The sequence below is a fragment of the Stegodyphus dumicola genome, chromosome 6 (genome assembly GCF_044657685.1).
Source record: "Stegodyphus dumicola isolate Sdum_Otavi_A_Nest chromosome 6, ASM4465768v1".
NCBI lineage: Eukaryota > Metazoa > Arthropoda > Arachnida > Araneae > Eresidae > Stegodyphus > Stegodyphus dumicola.
Genome location: NC_140773.1, coordinates 22,018,463 through 22,037,813, shown reverse-complemented (window position 1 = coordinate 22,037,813; position 19,351 = coordinate 22,018,463). Strand labels below are relative to the sequence as shown.

At 35.0% G+C, this 19,351-nt stretch overlaps 1 protein-coding gene across 2 annotated transcripts in view; it reads right to left on the bottom strand.

The window, feature by feature from the left end:
* The window catches only part of LOC118205227 (syntaxin-1A-like), an 83,454-nt gene that overhangs the window by 10,864 nt on the left and 53,239 nt on the right, over positions 1 to 19,351 (bottom strand). For both annotated transcript variants that reach the window (XR_015041449.1, XM_085817884.1), the window contains exon 6: positions 4,978 to 5,048. Coding sequence is in view for 1 of the 2 variants with exons in the window: in XM_085817884.1 (XP_085674010.1) it covers positions 4,978 to 5,048 (71 nt within the window). In the remaining variant the exon portion in view is untranslated. The remainder of the gene's footprint in view (positions 1 to 4,977; positions 5,049 to 19,351) is intronic.

The window sequence follows — 19,351 nt, the reverse complement described above, 5'->3', positions numbered from 1 at the left end:
TTTTATAAGTATTTCTATATAAAACGATAAGAAATATTTTACAAAAAACTGTGTTTTTTCATGTAATTACACATATTTTAGTAAATTTTAGAAATATCATAAACATTTTAGTTCATAACACAGATGAGTGTTGTAGTAGTATACAGTATAAATAAAATTGAAATATATGCTGTGGGAAAAATATACGACGTTTAACGTAAGTGTTAAATTCTCCTAAAAATGTGCATAAAATTGCATATATTTCAAAAATTTATGAAAATATTCCTAAAAATTTACCTATTTTCATGATTTGATATTATATTTTGACTAAATAAATATATATTTCATCAGAATTCTATGTTTTTAAAGAAAAGTGCTCCGAAGGCAGATACCTTAAAAACAAATAATTCAGATGCACTGATGAAGGGGAACACCAAAACAAAAATATTCATCGATTAGTTATTATTTAATTTCACAAATTATGACAATTATGGCATTGCTAGCAACTAAAGCACTTTTAACTTACTATCAAGTTTGATGTTAAGTTTTGATACACATTCTAAATTCCAAGCAATCCAAATTAATAATTATGCTTCTATTTCTTTATCCACCAGTGCCCGAATAATTAAGGCATCCGAAAACTAGTAGTTCCTCCGATATTGGTGCAATGCGAATAGGCTGAAGCACGGAGTTTTCATGAATTTAGCCATATTTAATGTAAATACGAGCCTTTAGAAAAGACATCTACGAAGGCAGTTTACTTCTGAGATTGATATAGTTTGTTATATTAAAATAGGAACTTCAGAGTCATTTGTTCCTTTAGTTTGCCTCGCAACCATGATAACGGCAGATGCAGAAAATGGGAGCCTCTTAATATTTTCTCCCACTTCATTTCTGTGTAACTTTTATCCCTTCGTGAAAATCGCACGAATAAAGACTGACTTGAGCTACAATCTCAAATGAGGTGGAGAAAGTAACTTAAATATTATCTCGTCGACCATGAAACTGAAGCCAAACAGCACGATTTAGGGCCGGTTATGGATACGCGTGACATCAACATAAACTCATGTCATCTGTGCTTTCGTTTGATGTAACACTGATTGATTTTGATGGGGCATGTTTCATTTTTATGAACGAAAGATATAAATTATTATCGCTGTGTTGTTATTGTTATATCCCCCCCTTGCATTTAAAAATTTTTTTTTAAACTTTGGAAGCTGTCTTCTACAGAATAACAGACAATATTTTCAAAATTATGGAACGTAACCATTAAAAAAGTGTGTGATAATAGACACAATCAGCTGAATATGGCAGACAAAACAATCATAGATTGAGACAATTACCTGTGGCAAGTTTGTACTCACAGCGTTCTAAAGAGAACTTTAGATAAAATCGAAGGACCTAACAAAATAGTAGACATCGACGGAAACCATTTTACGCAGCACAGAAACTAAGCGAGTCGAATACTGGTTATTTATTAAGGCGTGAGTTCCTTCAGAATACCGCAGAAACGTCGCTGAACACTGATAGTTCGGTCCGAGGTTCGAATCCCGCTAACGGACTGGCTGCATTGGTGTTTTCGTGGTTTTCCCCATGTGTAACGTGTATACGAGCCAGTTTCCTTTAAAACGCCCTCCACGAAGGCATCCCTTAAGGCAGATAGCCCTCGAATGCTTTGCCGTAATCTAATAAACCAAACCAACCAACCAATACCGCAGAAACAATTGGCGCAACTTTTGGAAGGATCTCCGCCAGCTTTCTTAGTTCGATAGTAGCCAACTCTCATGGTCGACGGGATAGTACGTAAGTACCGTAGAGAAAATAAGTATTGTGCGGTGAAGACGATACGTGTTACGATTCCAAATGGGAGAAGGCCGGAAATGTCTTTAATGCCTGTTTTAAAGTAACAGACTATAGTTCTTGCGCGATTTATATTAACCAATAAATCAATCAATCAAACATCCTGTTGTCTGTGAAATTTAGAGTGCATTGAAATATGATGCTGTAGCGTTTATTGTAGATTATCTAGATATTCTGTTTTTAAATGTTCTATTCTATTTTCACCTTTTTGATTTCAAAATATGCAATCACAATGCAAAATATCTAAGATAGGATAACTTCGGATATAAAGCTCATTACAGATGACGCTCACTATTAAGACTACTACCATTTTTTATAGCAACCGTTCCATTACATTAACTAGTGCAAAAAATTCACAATTCATAACAGTACATTTTCATATAGGAAACGCTCATCGTAACGTTTTTTAAGATGCGAGGCATTGTTATAATTAGAGACAGCTCAACTTAATTGTAATTAGATGTGAGAATTTAAATTCAGCATTGCTGAGCAAATTTGGAATGTCGATAGTGAGATTTAAGAATATTATTTAAATAATGAATAAATGTTTTAAGCACTATGCTTGCTTGTCGAATTTTTGAGTAAAACCTGACGAAAGCAGTAGCTGAGGAATAACTACCCAGACGCCTTGCTGCGGGATTTTAAGTAATGCTGTTCTTTGGTAGCCGTGGTACGCTGCATGTTCAGTTACGTAAGGTTCTGCCAAAATGGTAGAAACGAGAGCGGAAGAAATTAGTTTTGGCCATGAAAACAGCCAAAAATTGACAGAAACATTGACAAAAAATGACTAAACATGTGTTCTAGTACAATATATAGTGCAAAGAAATGCACAGGGTGTTGACAACATTCCTGACCAACTTTAACAGCTTGTTGCTTGATAATGGTCACACTTTCACAAGCAATGTTCAATGCTTTTGTGATTGCGACAAGTGACACTAATTGCAGAGCCTCGACATACGCACCATCAGTAACGGGAAAATCTCATGCCAATATTCCAGTTCTGTCTATGTATGGTTTCAACATTGGCGTGATCAATGACTGCAGTGACATTGCCGATTCTGGTCTACTGGTCTGCAATTTTTGACATTTTTAACCTTCAAAAATAACTTTAAGATAGCCTTACAGAAAGAAAAGGATTGAAAGAAAAGAAGCCAAACGAGTTATGTCAGGCGAACGTGGTGGCCACAGAATGGCTTCATCCATCTCGATCTAAGTGTTCGGGAAAGTTTTGTCAAGAAGACTGCGCACCCACAATGTCCTGTGTGGTGGTTCGCCATCCTGCTAAAAAATTACCTCTGGTTGACGATTCATCAACTGTGGCCAAATGTAATCAATGTGGTCAGTGTCAATGTATCGAGGTGAACTCCAATTGTTGTTTGTTCATGGACGAAAAATGGTCCTAAAACTTTGCCATACAGCATCCTACACCAAACACTCCCTTCTGGGCTATCCCGCTTCAACTCCTTGTGACACGAGGATTTTTAGATCTGAAAATCCTGACATTATGTGTATATTAAACCAAAACAAATTGTTATGAAGAAACTTGGATATACATTTAACAACACCGCAGACATTTCCAAAGCTACCTGTTACAGGGTGCCCACAAAAATAGGGTAAAGTTTTTCAAGGACTTTGCGGACATCCTGTACATTAAAATTAAACAAGCTGCCTAACCAGGCTAGTGGGTAGCGACTCTGATTGCCGTACTGAAGGACCCGAGTTCGAATACCGGAGAAGGCATGGATGTTTGTAAATGTAGAGTGTCTGTGCAGTATGGGGTACTCTAAATATGCGGCGAACCGAAAGTTTCGAGAGATTAGTGGTAGGGTAAGATTGGCGGGAGACGCTCGGTCTCTTCCCTTCCGGCAAAAGTCGTAATATCACCTGTATGGTGTCCAAGGCTTTTGCCAACAACAGACGCAATTTTGCTTCCTTGAAACGATTAATTTCGTGGACTTGCTTTGATATCAGACAAGCGAAAGATTATTGGAGCAAGAAACAAAAGATTTCTTACTCGAATTCTGCTTGTTCTTTACCACAAAGTAGTTTATCGCAGAAGACCAATTTCACTGTTGTCACAAAACCGAAAGAATTTCTTAATGTATTGTGAATAAATGAAAAGATGAAGAATATCCTTTAAAACCCAGCAGTAATTGTATGAAGGGTTATCGCTGCTGAAACAGGAGTTATCAATCTTAATTTGTGTTATCGTTAAATTAACAAACACGTAGAAGCTAAAATATTCTATTAGAGCTCATTGGAAAGATATGTTTGAGGAGCCGATTATGCGTGTAAAGCTATGATATGAGACCCAAACTTCAGATTTAAATTATGAAGTAGTAATGTCCTAGAAAGAAAACAAACAGTAGAAACAAACAGCTCTCTTAGTGAACCTTCTTTCTCATCAAATATCCCTGTTCTTTTAAGTCAAAAAAATTATCTATAACGGTTGTTGACCACTAGCTTTAATAATCGAGTAAGATTATAAGCAGAATGTTCATAAGTTTCAAGAAACAAACAGCTTTCTCGGGAATTCTCTTTTTCATTTTTACTATTATAAGAGCTTGTAATTTTTTATCGTATGGAAGTCAAACGCATTGCATATTATTTCCTAAAATGAGTAAAACTTTTACGATAATAAAATTGTTACTATATATAACTATATGAACCAGATGTTTGTATAAAATTTTAAAATATAAAAAAATTATAAAATTCACTTTTTTTAAATTAAAAAATACAAAAGCATTAATATCTGTTTTATTTAAAACATTTTTGCAACTGGTGGTATATGTTTATGACGAACGGTTGCGAAAATAAAGGCTGCATGAGGACTTTATTGATTCGTTGTATATTTTGTGCAAAGACATGCATCAAATCGGTTTATGGCATGAGTGATGATACATTTCAAATGATGTTTAGTACATAATCAGGTTGAGCTGTTTGCATAATTTTAAAATAGGTTTTTAAATTTTTACATTCATGTTTTTCAATAAATAAAAAAGGAAATTATTTGAATAGAAAAGTGCATTGTAAAATAATACGAAAACATGATAACTTTAAAAAATTTCGACAATACAATAAAAATTAGTATTAAATAAATGAAGTAAAAAAATCTTCTTTGAAGTAAAATTTTCTTACGTCTTTAGTAAAAACAGCTCTGTTTTCTTCAATCATTTCTTCCAGTTGTTCTTCGTTCACTTGTTGACCTGCTGTAAATATAAGTTTTAGGATTAATTCTTTTCATCTATTTAAAAACTTTCATTCAGCAGTTATTATTCTTTAGTCACAGTTTAAAATTAAGAATTTAAATCTGTATAATATATATTAGTAAACTTTTAAAATATTTTACAGTTTCTGTCCCATTATGTCATTTTAAGATGAAACTACAAGAGTAAATTATAAATTTTTATAAGTGAATGAATAATATTAATTCACTTTAATACACTCATTGTCATAAAAATTTTTACGGCAAGAAGTAGTTGTCGGATCGTAATGGAACTAGCCGTGAGGAGCTATTCAGGCAGAGATGCAAATTATTAGAAAAACAGAATGATTGTGCGTTAGGTAATGCCAACAGAAGGCGTTGAAATTCATTCTCTCTGTACATAAGAAATATATGCAGAGGAATTTTCCTGCACTTAATTAGTTGCAGAGAGGAGCTTTATGAATACAGATGCCATTACACAGCCTTCGAAGACAATATGATCAGCTGTCAGAGCTCGAGAGGGGAAGAATCATCGAGATGATGGATGGTGGGTAGTCTGCTAAGCGCCACCTAAGCGGTTCTGACTCTTAACCTTGAGAAGCTCTTGGGGTAAGGGGACGAGAGAGGAGTCGCACACACAGTGTCCAGGTTCAGGACACCTTTGGCAGACCAATATCCAAGAAACCATAGCATCATCTGACACGGGCATGCGGTGCCAACTTCATCATTGTACTCCTTGGGCACAGCAGTACTTCCAGTATGGGCCTCTATCGTATCATCGCGAGACGCCAGGCTGACACGCGACGCCTATTTCATGTGCTGCCAATAACACCTGCCCACCGTTACCTTCGTCTGGAGAACGTTGTCGCGATCAATCGGATTGGACCGGAACCAGGTCGTCTTCAGCGACGAATCGAGATTCAGTTTGGGCATTGATGCAAATTGCGTATGTCTATGGAAGCTCCGTAGTGAATACCTCATTGCTGTCTTCGCGTTACAGCACCACATCCCTTTCACAGCTGGTGTTTGATGGTACAAGGTGCCCCATATCGATCTACGCCATCGCAACAGACGTGCGACATGTTTATAACATCCTTTAGCTATGTATGTGTCCATTCGAGGCTGGGCTCACAGGATGGTATTTTCAACAGGATATTGCTCAGCCACACGCAACAAAAGTGTCACAGGAATGCCATGCACTGACTACCAATCAGTATTTGGACACCTGTGATAGAAAAGAAAAACTAACTTTATTCAAAATCAATAATTGGTAGAGCCTCCACGAGAGGTAATTACAGCGTGGAACCTCCGGGGCATACTTTCCACAAGTCTTTGTATGACAGCTAGTGGTATTTTCTTCCACTCGGCTTGGAGGAGACATAGAAGTTCCTTCACCGATTTTGCACGGGTAGTGCACCCCTGAATTCGGCGATGCAACTCGTCCCAGAGGTTCTCGATAGGGTTCAGGTCTGGACTCTGGGCAGGCCAGTCCATTCGATGAACTCCTTTGGCACCATATTAAGCCTTGGTTAACGTCGAAACATGACAACTGGCATTGTCGTCCTGAAAGTAACAGGGGTCCAACCCGTAAAACTGCCACAACGTAGGAAGCACATTGTCATCCAAAATAGTGCAGTAGGCATTGGAGTTGAGCTTACCATGAATGGGGACAAAGGGTCCCAGCCCATACCAGGAGAAACACCCCCAGACCATAATTCCACCTCCGCCGAACTTGACTGTTGGCACAATGCATTCTGGCAGGAGATGTTCTCCAGGGAGACGCCAGACCCAGACCCTGCCATCCGAACGGTAAAGGCTGAACCTTGATTCGTTACTCCAAAGAACTCGTTTCCACTGATCTACGGTCCAATTTCGATGTGCTTTGCACCACATTAACCGAGCAGCGCGGTTGGACTTTGTGATCAAAGGCTTATGGGCAGCAGCATGACCATGAAAACCAAGCAGATGTGCTTCCTTATGGATGGTATTCATCGAAACAATACTCATGGATGCCTCTTGAAACTCCTCTCGGGCACATTTCGTCAATCACCGCTCACCTTCCACTTCTTAATCACATAGGTCACTGTCGATTTTGGGTACTTCAGATCGCTAGATATGTCCCTTAAGGATCGGCCACATTTGTGATACCCGTTAATTATGCCTTTCTCGAAATCAGAGAGCTCCGAACTGCGAAGCATCTTGCATGCTACTAAAGCCGATGCTGTTTCCTACACGATATATACTGGCGGAGTCCGGGACGTACCTTAGGACCGCAGATAGCGTCATTTACATAGGTGTTCAAATACTTATTGGTATTCAGTGTATTACAACACGCATGTCTGGGATTACTTCGGACTGCAAGTTGGGCAGCCTAGGAATTTGGTCGAGCAACAGCGGCGCGCTTACAATAACTGCGCAATGAGATCAGCACGACACCGTATAGGTGTGTTCATACTATGGGTGATTAAACAAGATATTATAATCTCCATCCATTTAGAATTTATTCTGGAATAAATGATTCGTTTGTTTTGATTTGTAAGCACTTACTTATATCAGTGTTACACTCACATATTTAAAATGTCGTTCAATTCTGAGAACTGTTTTTTGCCGCTTAAGTTTTAGTAATAATGAGTAAGTAACATCAGAAGTCCTTCTGGATTGAAATGTACACTTGATGTTAATTGGCATTAGACAGAATTAAGTCATAACTTATTTATATAACAGCCAGGTACTTAAAGTATAATTCTATGAAATCTATCCTGAAATTGTCAATTTCAGGACTTATATGGGAAGATCCATCGCCGCAGAACGTTTTTATTGAAGATCTGAAATTAAAGGATGTACAGCATTCTCTACTGTATTTCGAATAGTCTTGTCAGCAAGAATAAGCTTAAGTTTCGAAAGCTCTTGACCTTGTTACTTTTCTTGACGGGAAGTGTACTAAGATGAATGTGAGAAACCAAACGAAATTCAGGGCTTATTTAAGCAGCTAGTGTTTTCTACAGAAAATTTCGCATTTACGTTACAATTCGGGAAAACCATGAAAACACTTGTATTCGCAAACGTTCGAACGTCTTCAGCGGCCTTATTCTCTCGATCACAGGCATGCATTTGAAGAGAAGAAAAAATTCTCACTTCTCGCAAAACTGTATAATATATAACGAACCATTTAGAGTTCTAGGTTAACAAATTCCTAAGCGTATTTTTGTGCCGAATAGTAAAAGATCTAAAACAATATGCCCATTTGAATTACACCAAATTATACAGTAAGTAAAAACAATTTTTTTATTATGTCTTAAATTTTAAAATAATTCAGTACCGCTCTTTTAGTAGTACAAAGAATACCCCAATCGTATTCAATTTCTCGCGATGCGTTCATCAACCTTTGGAAATTATACTTTTAATGACTTAACGCAAATTATTGTTTAAACCCAACACTGCTGTATAATTTGCTGCTTAAATATGGTGTTATAAAAAATTTCCGTTTTAAAAAGACTTAGGTTCAGAACCGGGCTTGGGTGGGCTCTGACTGAATTTAAGTTCTGCTTTTCATTTCGTTTAATGAATGGCTCTATGCCATCAAAAATAATTTGAATATTTATTCTCAAAATGTTCCATAACTGATCTTTTCACCCTGTGATCATCATGAAATCTCTTTCCACGAAGATTAGATTTCAGTTTGAAGGAAATTAGTAATAATCACGTGCAGCTAAACTTGGTTTATACGCTGGAAAAGAGAGTGGGTCTTAGAACTCTGATTTAGAAGCTCTTTAAGAATCCGCGGCTCAGTATTCCGCGCCTTTTTTCTTTAATTTCGTTTCGCAATGCATACAATATTTTCCATTCCGATTATGTTGTTTTCTGTAGAGTCTATATGGAAGATCTTCTGACACTCTCTAAAAATGGTGGACGTTGTCTCATTCGTTGATTGTTGCACCTTTGCTTCTTTGGTGGTGTGCTTCACCATTTATCTCCAAACCATTGACTGATTTCCGATGGCAGATCATAGAAGATCTACTGGACCATTATTTCATTATCAGTTAATATCGACTGCAACATTTCTCTGATTTGCTTCGGAAAGCTGTGACAACTGCTCACAACAAAAGACGTATTGCTGTTTTTGAACGGATGAAGAAAATCAGGGTGCGCATTTTATAGAGACATTGTTCATGTAAAATTAGCAAAAGTGTTGTTTTAGATCGACCCAATCTTGCTACTTTTTTAATTTTTTTTATTTCTAAGCTCTTATCACTTAATATTTCTGTCTTAGACACGAGTAATATTTTCTGATGCCAATGTCTCCATTGGTGGACTCTTACGAGAATTATCTTCTACGACCATCGGGCCATGCAAAATTGTGTTACCTATTGTTTTACCTCTAGACTTCTATCACTCAGTATTTCCTCTTGGACACAAGCATTATTTTCTGATGTCAGTGCCTCCATTGCTGCCATCCCGCAAGAGCCATCTTCTAGGATTATCGGCTCAACCACGATTGTTTTGCCTATTCTTTTTACTTCCTTGTATGAAGTAAAAAGGAAGTATTGTAATCGCGAAAAGTTTCAGGCAGCATATTTCAACGAAAATATCTATTTTGACTGCTATCAATTGCAATTTAACGATGTTTTTGCGTGATATCTGTACGTAAGGACAGAATAAAAGACTCTTTTCCTCGAAAAAAATTTTAAAACTGCTTTAAAATGAATTCTGAAGAGAATTTTTCGTGGCGTCTGTACGTACGTACGTACGTATCTCGTGTAACTCAAAAACGAGTAGCTTCAGAACGTTGAAATTTTGTATATAGGACTGCTATAACATGTAGATGTGCACCTCGTATTTTGGTTCAATCGGCCGCACGAAACGTATATAAATATATTTATATATATATCCACTCTGTTACCCGGCTCAGTGATCTCAGTTTCTTTACTCTTATATGTTTGTAAATTATACATTTTTTGCTTTAAAAATGATTGAATTATGTTGTACTTATTTTCCGGTTAAGGTTTTTATGCATTTAGTAAATCTGTATGCAATATTTTTAGAATTCTCAGCAATTTTAAAGTTGTTTAAATGCCGCTAAGTGTAATAATTTTTTTGATGGCGGCCATTGCTTGTTTACATTTGAAACAGCAGAATAGTAGATTGCCAGTCTAGAGAGACTAAGCTCTGCAACAACAAAGATAACGCCTTCATGTATTATTGAGAATTAAATTATGTTTAATCCTTTCTGGAATTTTTTCGAGGAAATAAGTGTATAAGATTTACTTCGTAATTTTAAGTTTCTATGAATTTTCGCCTTCTCGCGAAGTGAGAACTGAATTAATTGAATGAGAAATTCTCAATCGTCTGTGAAAAACTGTTTCTTTTTTTGTTTTGTTTGCTTAATTTCTTTTATACATCGTTCTAGCTTTATTATAGTATTTGAATAGAACATGTGGCAACGATTAGATATTTCTTTAAATGATATAAATTTTGCACATTCTGAGTTATAATATGAACGAAATATAAGTTAAGTGAACCTAGCGCCAGAGTGTCGCTATGGTAAACAAATATAGTGAATTTTAAAGAATGCATTTAAGCTATTGTGGTTTATGCGCTGTCGGGGAAGTAGATTTAATTCAATCCAATAAGTTTAAATGAGATGCAAGAAAAAATGCGTATAATTTAATATTCCGTACAACGAAGTCATGTGGTGTGCGATCACATCAGATTTTTTGCTTTTATTCTCCTATCGCTGAGTATTTTCCTCCTGAACCATGAGCAATATTTTTTTATATCTGTGCCTCCATTTGGTGAACTTTCACAAGAATTATCTTTACGATTATCAGCCTATTCGAAATTGTTTTAGGTATTCTTTTTTACTTTTTAAGCTCTTTTGTCACTCAATATTTTCTCCTGGACACGAGCAATATTTTCTGATGTCAATGCCTCCACTGGTGGACTTTCATGAGAATCATCTCCTACAATTATCGACCCATTCGAAACAGTTTTAGATATCCGTTATTTACTTTTAGGCTCTGTCACTCATGGACACGAGAAATATTTTCTGATGTCAGTGGAGAATCATTATCTACGATTATCGGCTTATGCGAAACTGTTTGACATATTCTCTTACTGTATAAAAGGAAGGAAATGAATCTTTATACACATAGTTCAAAAGTTCTTTTATTTCTTTGGCATTAAGACCTTCAATAGCCAAAAATCTAACTACAGAACAACACTCAATTTTAAACACTTTAGAACAAACTAGCAAATTACTTCATTCAATAAATAGTCAAAAAAGAAAACAAATGATTTACTTAGAATGTTTTTTGAATTTATTCCTTTAGTATTGACTATACAAATTTGCAAGAGGAATTGCCAATGGATTTTTCATATGTGAGTGAACTTTTTATGTGACCTGTGAATGAACACATAGTCAGAAAATGTTTGAACGACCGTCGTGAAACGCCATGTCTAACAGCTATGTGAGGCTGTTGAGATTAAATAACTATTTATGGAAGTCATAAGGAAGATGGCGCCCAAAATGCTGAGGAATACGTCTTGAGTTTGAGAATCCATTGGAATAATGTGTAAAGCACAGAAGGAGTGTTTAATTGAAGAATTTTAAAATTGAGCATAATTGCAAAAACTGCTTGAATTGCTGCATAATTTGACATATAAAGCAAATGAATATATTCTTTAGAACACTCACTTTTGTTCATTGAAACCAGCTGAATAATTTATACTCTGCTTAGCATTATTCCAAGTGGAAGGGTAAGATTATTTCCGCTGTTATTAAAAAGGTTTAACAGTTTGCAGAAATTCCTAAGATGTTCATGATTGATAATTCAGGTGCTGTATGATTTTAATTGTGAACCGTTGTTTTAATTACCTAGTAATTCAAATTGATACATTCAGGTATGATTTTAATTGTAAGCTCGTACATGTGGATTTGTGAACATTCAGATTGTAGAGATATTAGCTTATTTTGAAGCAGGAATGTGAAAAATGTGAATGCCCTGGCCAGGGATTCGAACCTGAACCTGTCGAATACGCGCCGAGTGTGCTACCGTTACACCACGAAGGCGTGAGGATAGGAAGAAGAAAATACTTTATAAGATAATATATGATTTTAATTATGAATCTACAAAGTCTTTTCTTCCTCCTTTCTGCATGCCCCGTGGAGTAACGGTAGCACACTCGGTGTGTATTCGAGAGGTCCAGGTTCGAGTTCCGGCGAGGGTATTGCTCGTTTTTTCACGTCTCCCGTATCAAAATAACTTAATGCTCTACGGGGGCGCCCGAACTAATATATGGTGGATGATGATTCTTCACCACCAGGATTTGGCGACTGCTTTCCCTAATACCTAGCCGCTCGCCCTTTAAAAGGGGAAGTATATAAGGTATTTTCTCCCTCCTTTCTTCATGCCTTCGTGGAGTAACGGTAGCACACTCAGCGCGTATTCGGAAGGTTCAAGTTCGAGCCCCGGTCAGGGTATTGCTCATTGTTCAAAATATCCTAATGATTCTGAAAATCTTACAATACCTGAATACAATATATTACCAATACAATATATACCTGAATACAATATGAATACAATACAATATATACCTGAATACATACGAGTTCAGGTATTGTGTGATTCGTACCGTACATTCTGGTATTCAGGTACTGTGTGATTCGTACCGTACTTTCTGGTATTCAGGTACTGTGTGATTCGTACCGTACATTCTGGTATTCAGGTACTGTGTGATTCGTACCGTACATTCTGGTATTCAGGTACTGTGTGATTCGTACCGTACTTTCTGGTATTCAGGTACTGTGTGATTCGTACCGTACTTTCTGGTATTCAGATACTGTGTGATTCGTACCGTACTTTCCGGTATTCAGGTACTGTGTGATTCGTACCGTACTTTCTGGTATTCAGGTACTGTGTGATTCGTACCGTACATTCTGGTATTCAGGTACTGTGTGATTCGTACCGTACTTTCTGGTATTCAGGTACTGTGTGATTCGTACCGTACATTCTGGTATTCAGATACTGTGTGATTCGTACCGTACTTTCTGGTATTCAGGTACTATGTGATTCGTACCGTACTTTCTGGTATTCAGGTACTGTGTGATTCGTACCGTACTTTCTGGTATTCAGGTACTGTGTGATTCGTACCGTACATTCTGGTATTCAGGTACTGTGTGATTCGTACCGTACTTTCTGGTATTCAGGTACTGTGTGATTCGTACCATACTTTCTGGTATTCAGGTACTGTGTGATTCGTACTGTACTTTCTGGTATTCAGGTACTGTGTGATTCGTACCGTACATTCTGGTATTCAGGTACTGTATGATTCGTACCGTACTTTCTGGTATTCAGGTACTGTGTGATTCGTACCGTACATTCTGGTATTCAGCGTATGCGAGCACGTAAAGGTTCGCTATTGATTTTAATTGTGAACACGTAAATTGTATTTTTTCGGCTATCTGATTCCTTGCGAAATCATCTGCTGTTGAGACAGAGGTAATAAAATTGTAAGAAAATCTGTACTTAACTACTCATAATCGTAGTGTAGTACTATTCTGTGTCAAAGTACTTCATTCATTTCAGAAATCTCCAGACTCAGAAACAGAATATCCTAAACAGAAAACCTCAAAGCATTATGTAGTTTTTTTTTTTTTTTTAAATTAATTTTCAGTATGGCGCAGTAGTTCAAATCATTATAGTGTGTAATGGAGTGGGTGAAATCAAAGCACAAAGTGATATTCGCAGCCTACCTGACGGAACTAATTCGAACAACCTTGACAATGTATCAGTCAATTTTTCTGTGAGTCATCGTGAGATTAAAGACTTAAGGACATAAAATCATGAACTGGAAATCAATAGCCTGTTAACTTTATTAATACTTATTTTTCAGGGATATGTAATAAATAGCCTAATTTTATGAAATGGTATCTGATTAAAATGTTTTTTAAATTAATATTAGTTTCCTTAATTTATAATGACTTTTTTATATTTTGGTAGGTATTTAATGAATTAAATACAAATTTGGATATTTTTCTTAAACATTTCTGCAATTCATTACTGTAGTAAATTTAGTAGTAAATTTACTGTAGTAATAAAATTAAATAGTAGTTGAAATAATAATCAGTCAGGACTTTATTAGTGTGTATACGTTATGTGCACTCTGTACAAAAAATAAAAAACAATAAAAAAAGGAAGGGGACAAATTTTTATATCTAGCTCTACTGGGCTGATTCACGAAATTAATTTACGTTCTTCATGTCCCGAATGTACGACTTAGGATATACATATTAGATTTATATATAGCATTGCTCTAACATAGGCATTTTGACACAAAACAGTTTTCTAAAGTGACATACCGATTTTTTTCCACATTTCCATTCTATGACTAATTATTAAATTTTGTGAGAAATTTAAAAAATTTATCTTGGCGCACATTTTTGAAATTGGGACAAGAATAATTTGCTTGGCAAAATTCTTAACTTATGGTAACCTGCTTTCCATTTCATTGTGCAAGAAAGAAAATAAAAGATGCATCGTTCATTCTTGCAAATAATAACAACAAAATGCCTACAGCACATTTGGCATTATTATCACTTCTAAAAAATATGCCAATTTCAATTTTTTGCAGATACCTAAAAATACAGCTACTATAAAATGGTGGCAAAAACTGTACAGGTTATAAATCAATTTCTTCGAAAAATTTATGAAAATTACTTAAAAAATGCTAATCTTAAAACAAATCAGAAAACAGCTGTGAATTTTATTTGGATTCAACCTAAATTTCAAACTGTGAAAGAAGGAATCAAAGTAAGTTTAACTTAAGTAAAGCTACTAATAAATATATACCAAATTCAATTAATACTGAGGAGCTGAAAGTTTGAGAGCTAATTTTTTAAAAACTGCTCGTGTGATTTTTACAAAATATTGCGCTTTGGCGTAATATGAGTCGTAGAATTGAAATATCGAAAAAGATAGGTTTGTCATTTCAGAAAAGAAATCCGATTTTGTGTTAGAATATCTAAAAATCTAATGTGTATCCTAAGTCTCACTTTCGAAACGTGAAAAAAATATGTTAAATTTCGTCAAAGGGCCCAGTAGAACGGATCATATTAAATTTTTTTTGGGGGGGGGGTCAAGATGTAGAAGCAGGTATTGAACTCATGAAAATTAAGCATTCTAAAATAACAAATATTATAACATATGTAAATGTCTTAATAATTATATAAAAAAATCTGTCAAATCTATGAAGAAAAATATGCTAGTAGTTTAAAGAACATGTGCTGATATCTTGCAGTGTTCAAGTGTTTAAGTTTACAATACATGGTTATGATGTTAAGAATATATTTGGTCATTTTAAGTTATATAGCGTGTATTGTAAGAGGAGAGAAAGTCCATAGCTTTATGCTTTTTTTAAAAAGGGGAAGCGTGAAAATAAAACACAGTTGTCTTTAGATAATGATTTATAATTCTTACTTTATAATGTGTGTTTCCACCACATGATTATGATTTAAAATTAAATATAAGAATTCTGAATTTTATAAAAACACAGTTTATTTTCATAAGTAGTTATGTTTAAGGTGTTTTAAAGCAGATTTTAAAGAAATATAATATTGTAGAGCATTGTATAAAATTTTAACCTAACAATGCATTTCATTTTAATGTAAATTTATCTACGCTACAGCCAAGTATTTTAAATTCTTCCTGTTTGTATGTTTGATTAATTTGTGTGTATTTTCTGCGAATTAGTTGCTGTTAATAGGTGATTCATTATATAAAAGTAATATAAGGCAGTCACTATATAAATTCAATTTCAATAGCACAAAGAATAAACATTTGTATCTGAATTAAAATTAAGCTTAATTATATAAATAATACATAACTTTAATTTTTGATACATCAACGAAAATATGATAATAACATCAAAGAGCATTAAAAAAAAGGATTTTTAAAATTATTATACATAAAGAACAGAAAATTAATTTCGGCCAATAAAGTGTATCATCTTATCATTTTTATTAGAATTGAAAGTTTTAGTTTTAGCTAAATCCTATGTGTTTCACTAACAATCTGGGAACAAGACTGTCAGTAGTAGGAAACTAGTCTAATTTTAGATATCTGATGTGGACACCACATGATATCCTAGTACAGCCTCTTAAATTATACAAATTTTTTGCTGCGCTTCATTTAAACTTATTTCCTCGAATTTCATTAGAGATATATTTCCCATTCAATCAATTCAGTTCCCACTTCGCGGCAAGGCAAAAACACATCAAAACTCAAAACATCTTCATTAAAAATTGTAAAATACAGAAAACCCTAAAATAGCAAATAGAGTTAAAAACAGTTTACAATGAAATTTTAGTTTTGGTTACAATTAAAATTAGAGTTTCTACGTGAAAAGAAGCAACCCGTCCAACGGGCAGGAAGACCACATTTCGGTGCACAAAATTGAAAATTAACTTCCTGTCCCACTCGGCAAAAAGACACTGAAGTTGGTGCACCAACCGCCTTAATTCATTATTATACTAAGACCTTCAAATGTAAATTTACTAAAGGCATAAAAACCTTAACCGAAGCATAAGAACAACTTAACTAAACCACTTTTAAAGCAAAAAAAATGCACAATTTACTTACACATAAGAATAAAAATACTGAGCTCACCGCGCCAGGTAACAGGGTGAGATATATATATCCGTTTCGTAAGACCGATTGTAACAAAAAAGGAGGATGCAGAACTGCATGTTGTAACAGACCCATGTAATAAAAATTTCAGCTTTCTATGGCTATTTGTTTTTGAGTTATGTGAGATGCATACGTCAGGAAAAAAATCTCCTCTGAATCCATTTTAAATCCATTTTACCCTCTGTTTTGGATAAAAGAGTTTTTTTATCCCGTACAGATGTCACGCAAAAATCAGTAAATAAATAAATAAATAAAATAAATCGTTCAAATGGATTCGAGAGCAGTCCAAAGTGCATATTTTCGTTGAAATATGATACCCGAAATTTTTTCCGCGGTAACAGTACTTCCATCGTACAAGGAAGTATAGTAAAATGTTTTTGCTCGTAGATTAAATTTAGATATACGGCAAGAATTTTAATTTAGCGGATATATTAACCTGAGACCCGAGAAGTAATTCCTCGATATTTTTATCTAATTTTTTTTGTGTGTACTTAAAATGGAACTATTAAAAAGAAAAAAATACAAAAAGTACATTTTGAAAATTTTATTTATGTCAATTAAGTGGTACCCAAATGGGTATCTTGGAACTACATGCATATAATGTCATTATAATGATGTAAAGAGTTACATCAATGTATATAGTTTTTTTAAACAGTTATTTGTTATGAAATTCAAAGAAGCAATTCCTGTTTTGTAAGCTACAAATAACATTTAATACATTTTACTCTTGCCCCCCCCCCATTTGCTGGATAACGGCCCTCTGCGACGGGCTCGCCCATGCGACTGGCAGGAGCAATTGATGACCAGTGCTGCCTGGTGTCCTATCCAGGTGGAAGGGTATCCCCTGGAAGCGTAATGGCAAACCGCACATTGAGTTGAACAGTGTTAAACGAATGTCGCGTACTGCGCATGCCCAGAAAACAATTTGGCTTAATTACTATGTTGGCGCGATTTGAAAAGAAGATAAATACGGTATATGGTAGATGTACCGCCATCTGATTGTAAACAAATCTGGCGTTTAAATCTTCGTAGAGTATAATGTAAATGTAAATTAATTACTGTGTTAAATTACTATTTTTTGCTGTACTGCTCAAACAACTAGAAAGCTGAAATTATTGCAAAGTAATGTGAAGCAGTGTTTGCATTCAAAATGTAAAATATAATACCTATAAAATTCTGCACATTCCTTTGGAACTGTACAAATTTTCGTTCAGAAAAAGACTGAAATTTAGGATATATTAGTTGAAAATTTATTCATTATACTTTTAAGCAATAAAAACAATTCAGGATTTACCATACGTTCCATTCGTACATACATAAAGAAACACTGAGGAATATAACAAGTGCTTGCAAATAACACTGAAGAAATTTTACAATTCCTTAATGCTAGTTATTAAATTCTTTGAAATGAGAAAATAAAAGCGCGAATATACGCTAACAAACTAAGCGAGATACTCCAGTTTACAATTACTGAATTATAACATGTAAACAAATTACATTTAAATAACGAATTATTACGAACATATGTTAACAAATATTAAATGCAATGTTATTGACAAATTACAATGAAATATATATTAGAAAAATAAGCAAGTGCAATCGGTATAGAAGTTAAAATAACTAATAAGCAAAGTTCCACAACATTACAGTTGTAAACATCATTCGAACACACTCGACAGCCATGGTGATCACGAATAAGCTAGCGTAGGGTTGCTTAGTCGCCAATATTTCTTCCCGCGCCAAAGGTACACCATCAAGCATGCGCAGTAAGCGAAATTTGCTTAACATTGTTCAACTCAATGTGCGGTCTGCCATTACGCCCCCTGGAAGGGTAATAGTGAAGGTTGAACCTCCACGAAGTGCCCAAAGGAGAAGTGGACCTGTAGTGTGCGAGTGCACGGAGCAAGGAATGCCCAAATCTTGTTTGTTTGTCCATCATATCAACACCTCCCATGTAAGTGTTATATGCCCTTACAAATAGCAGGTTGTATGACATCTACTCGCTGTCTTTGTTCTTTTGCCCACCTCTTACAGCTGCTTTCAGGTTTGATAGCAAATGTACTTGACAAAAGAAGACATTCATTTTCTTCAGATGTTAGAATGCCTTCATTTTCCAGATGTTCAGAATCAGTATCACTTTCTGGAATATTTTCGAAGTCTGCATAATCAATATCAGTAAGTTTCCCCATCACTTTGTTCAAGCAACACTTTGATTTCTTCATCTGTCAAATATTTTACTGAAAAAAATGAAAACAACATTTAGTATCATCGGTATACTCTGATTCCAAGGTACCCAAACGGGTACTTTCTAAGTGAAAAAAATCGAAAACAACAACAAAGTAATTTTATAAAAATGCATGTAGAATAAAGCTTATAGACTTCTTAGTTGAAAAAATGAGTAAAAACTTAATAATTATACTAATTAATACATATTAAAAAAATAAATCAACTTACCTCCAGTCGGTCGAGACGCCATTTTCTCTCATTTCTCGATTTCAAAGCTGTATAAAATAGTTTCACATCGTATGGTGCTGCGCTCTTTTAGCAGACAATAAAGATCAGTTTTTTCCCAATTGGGTACTCTGGGATTTAAGTCAAACAAACGTTTATTATTGGAGTAAAT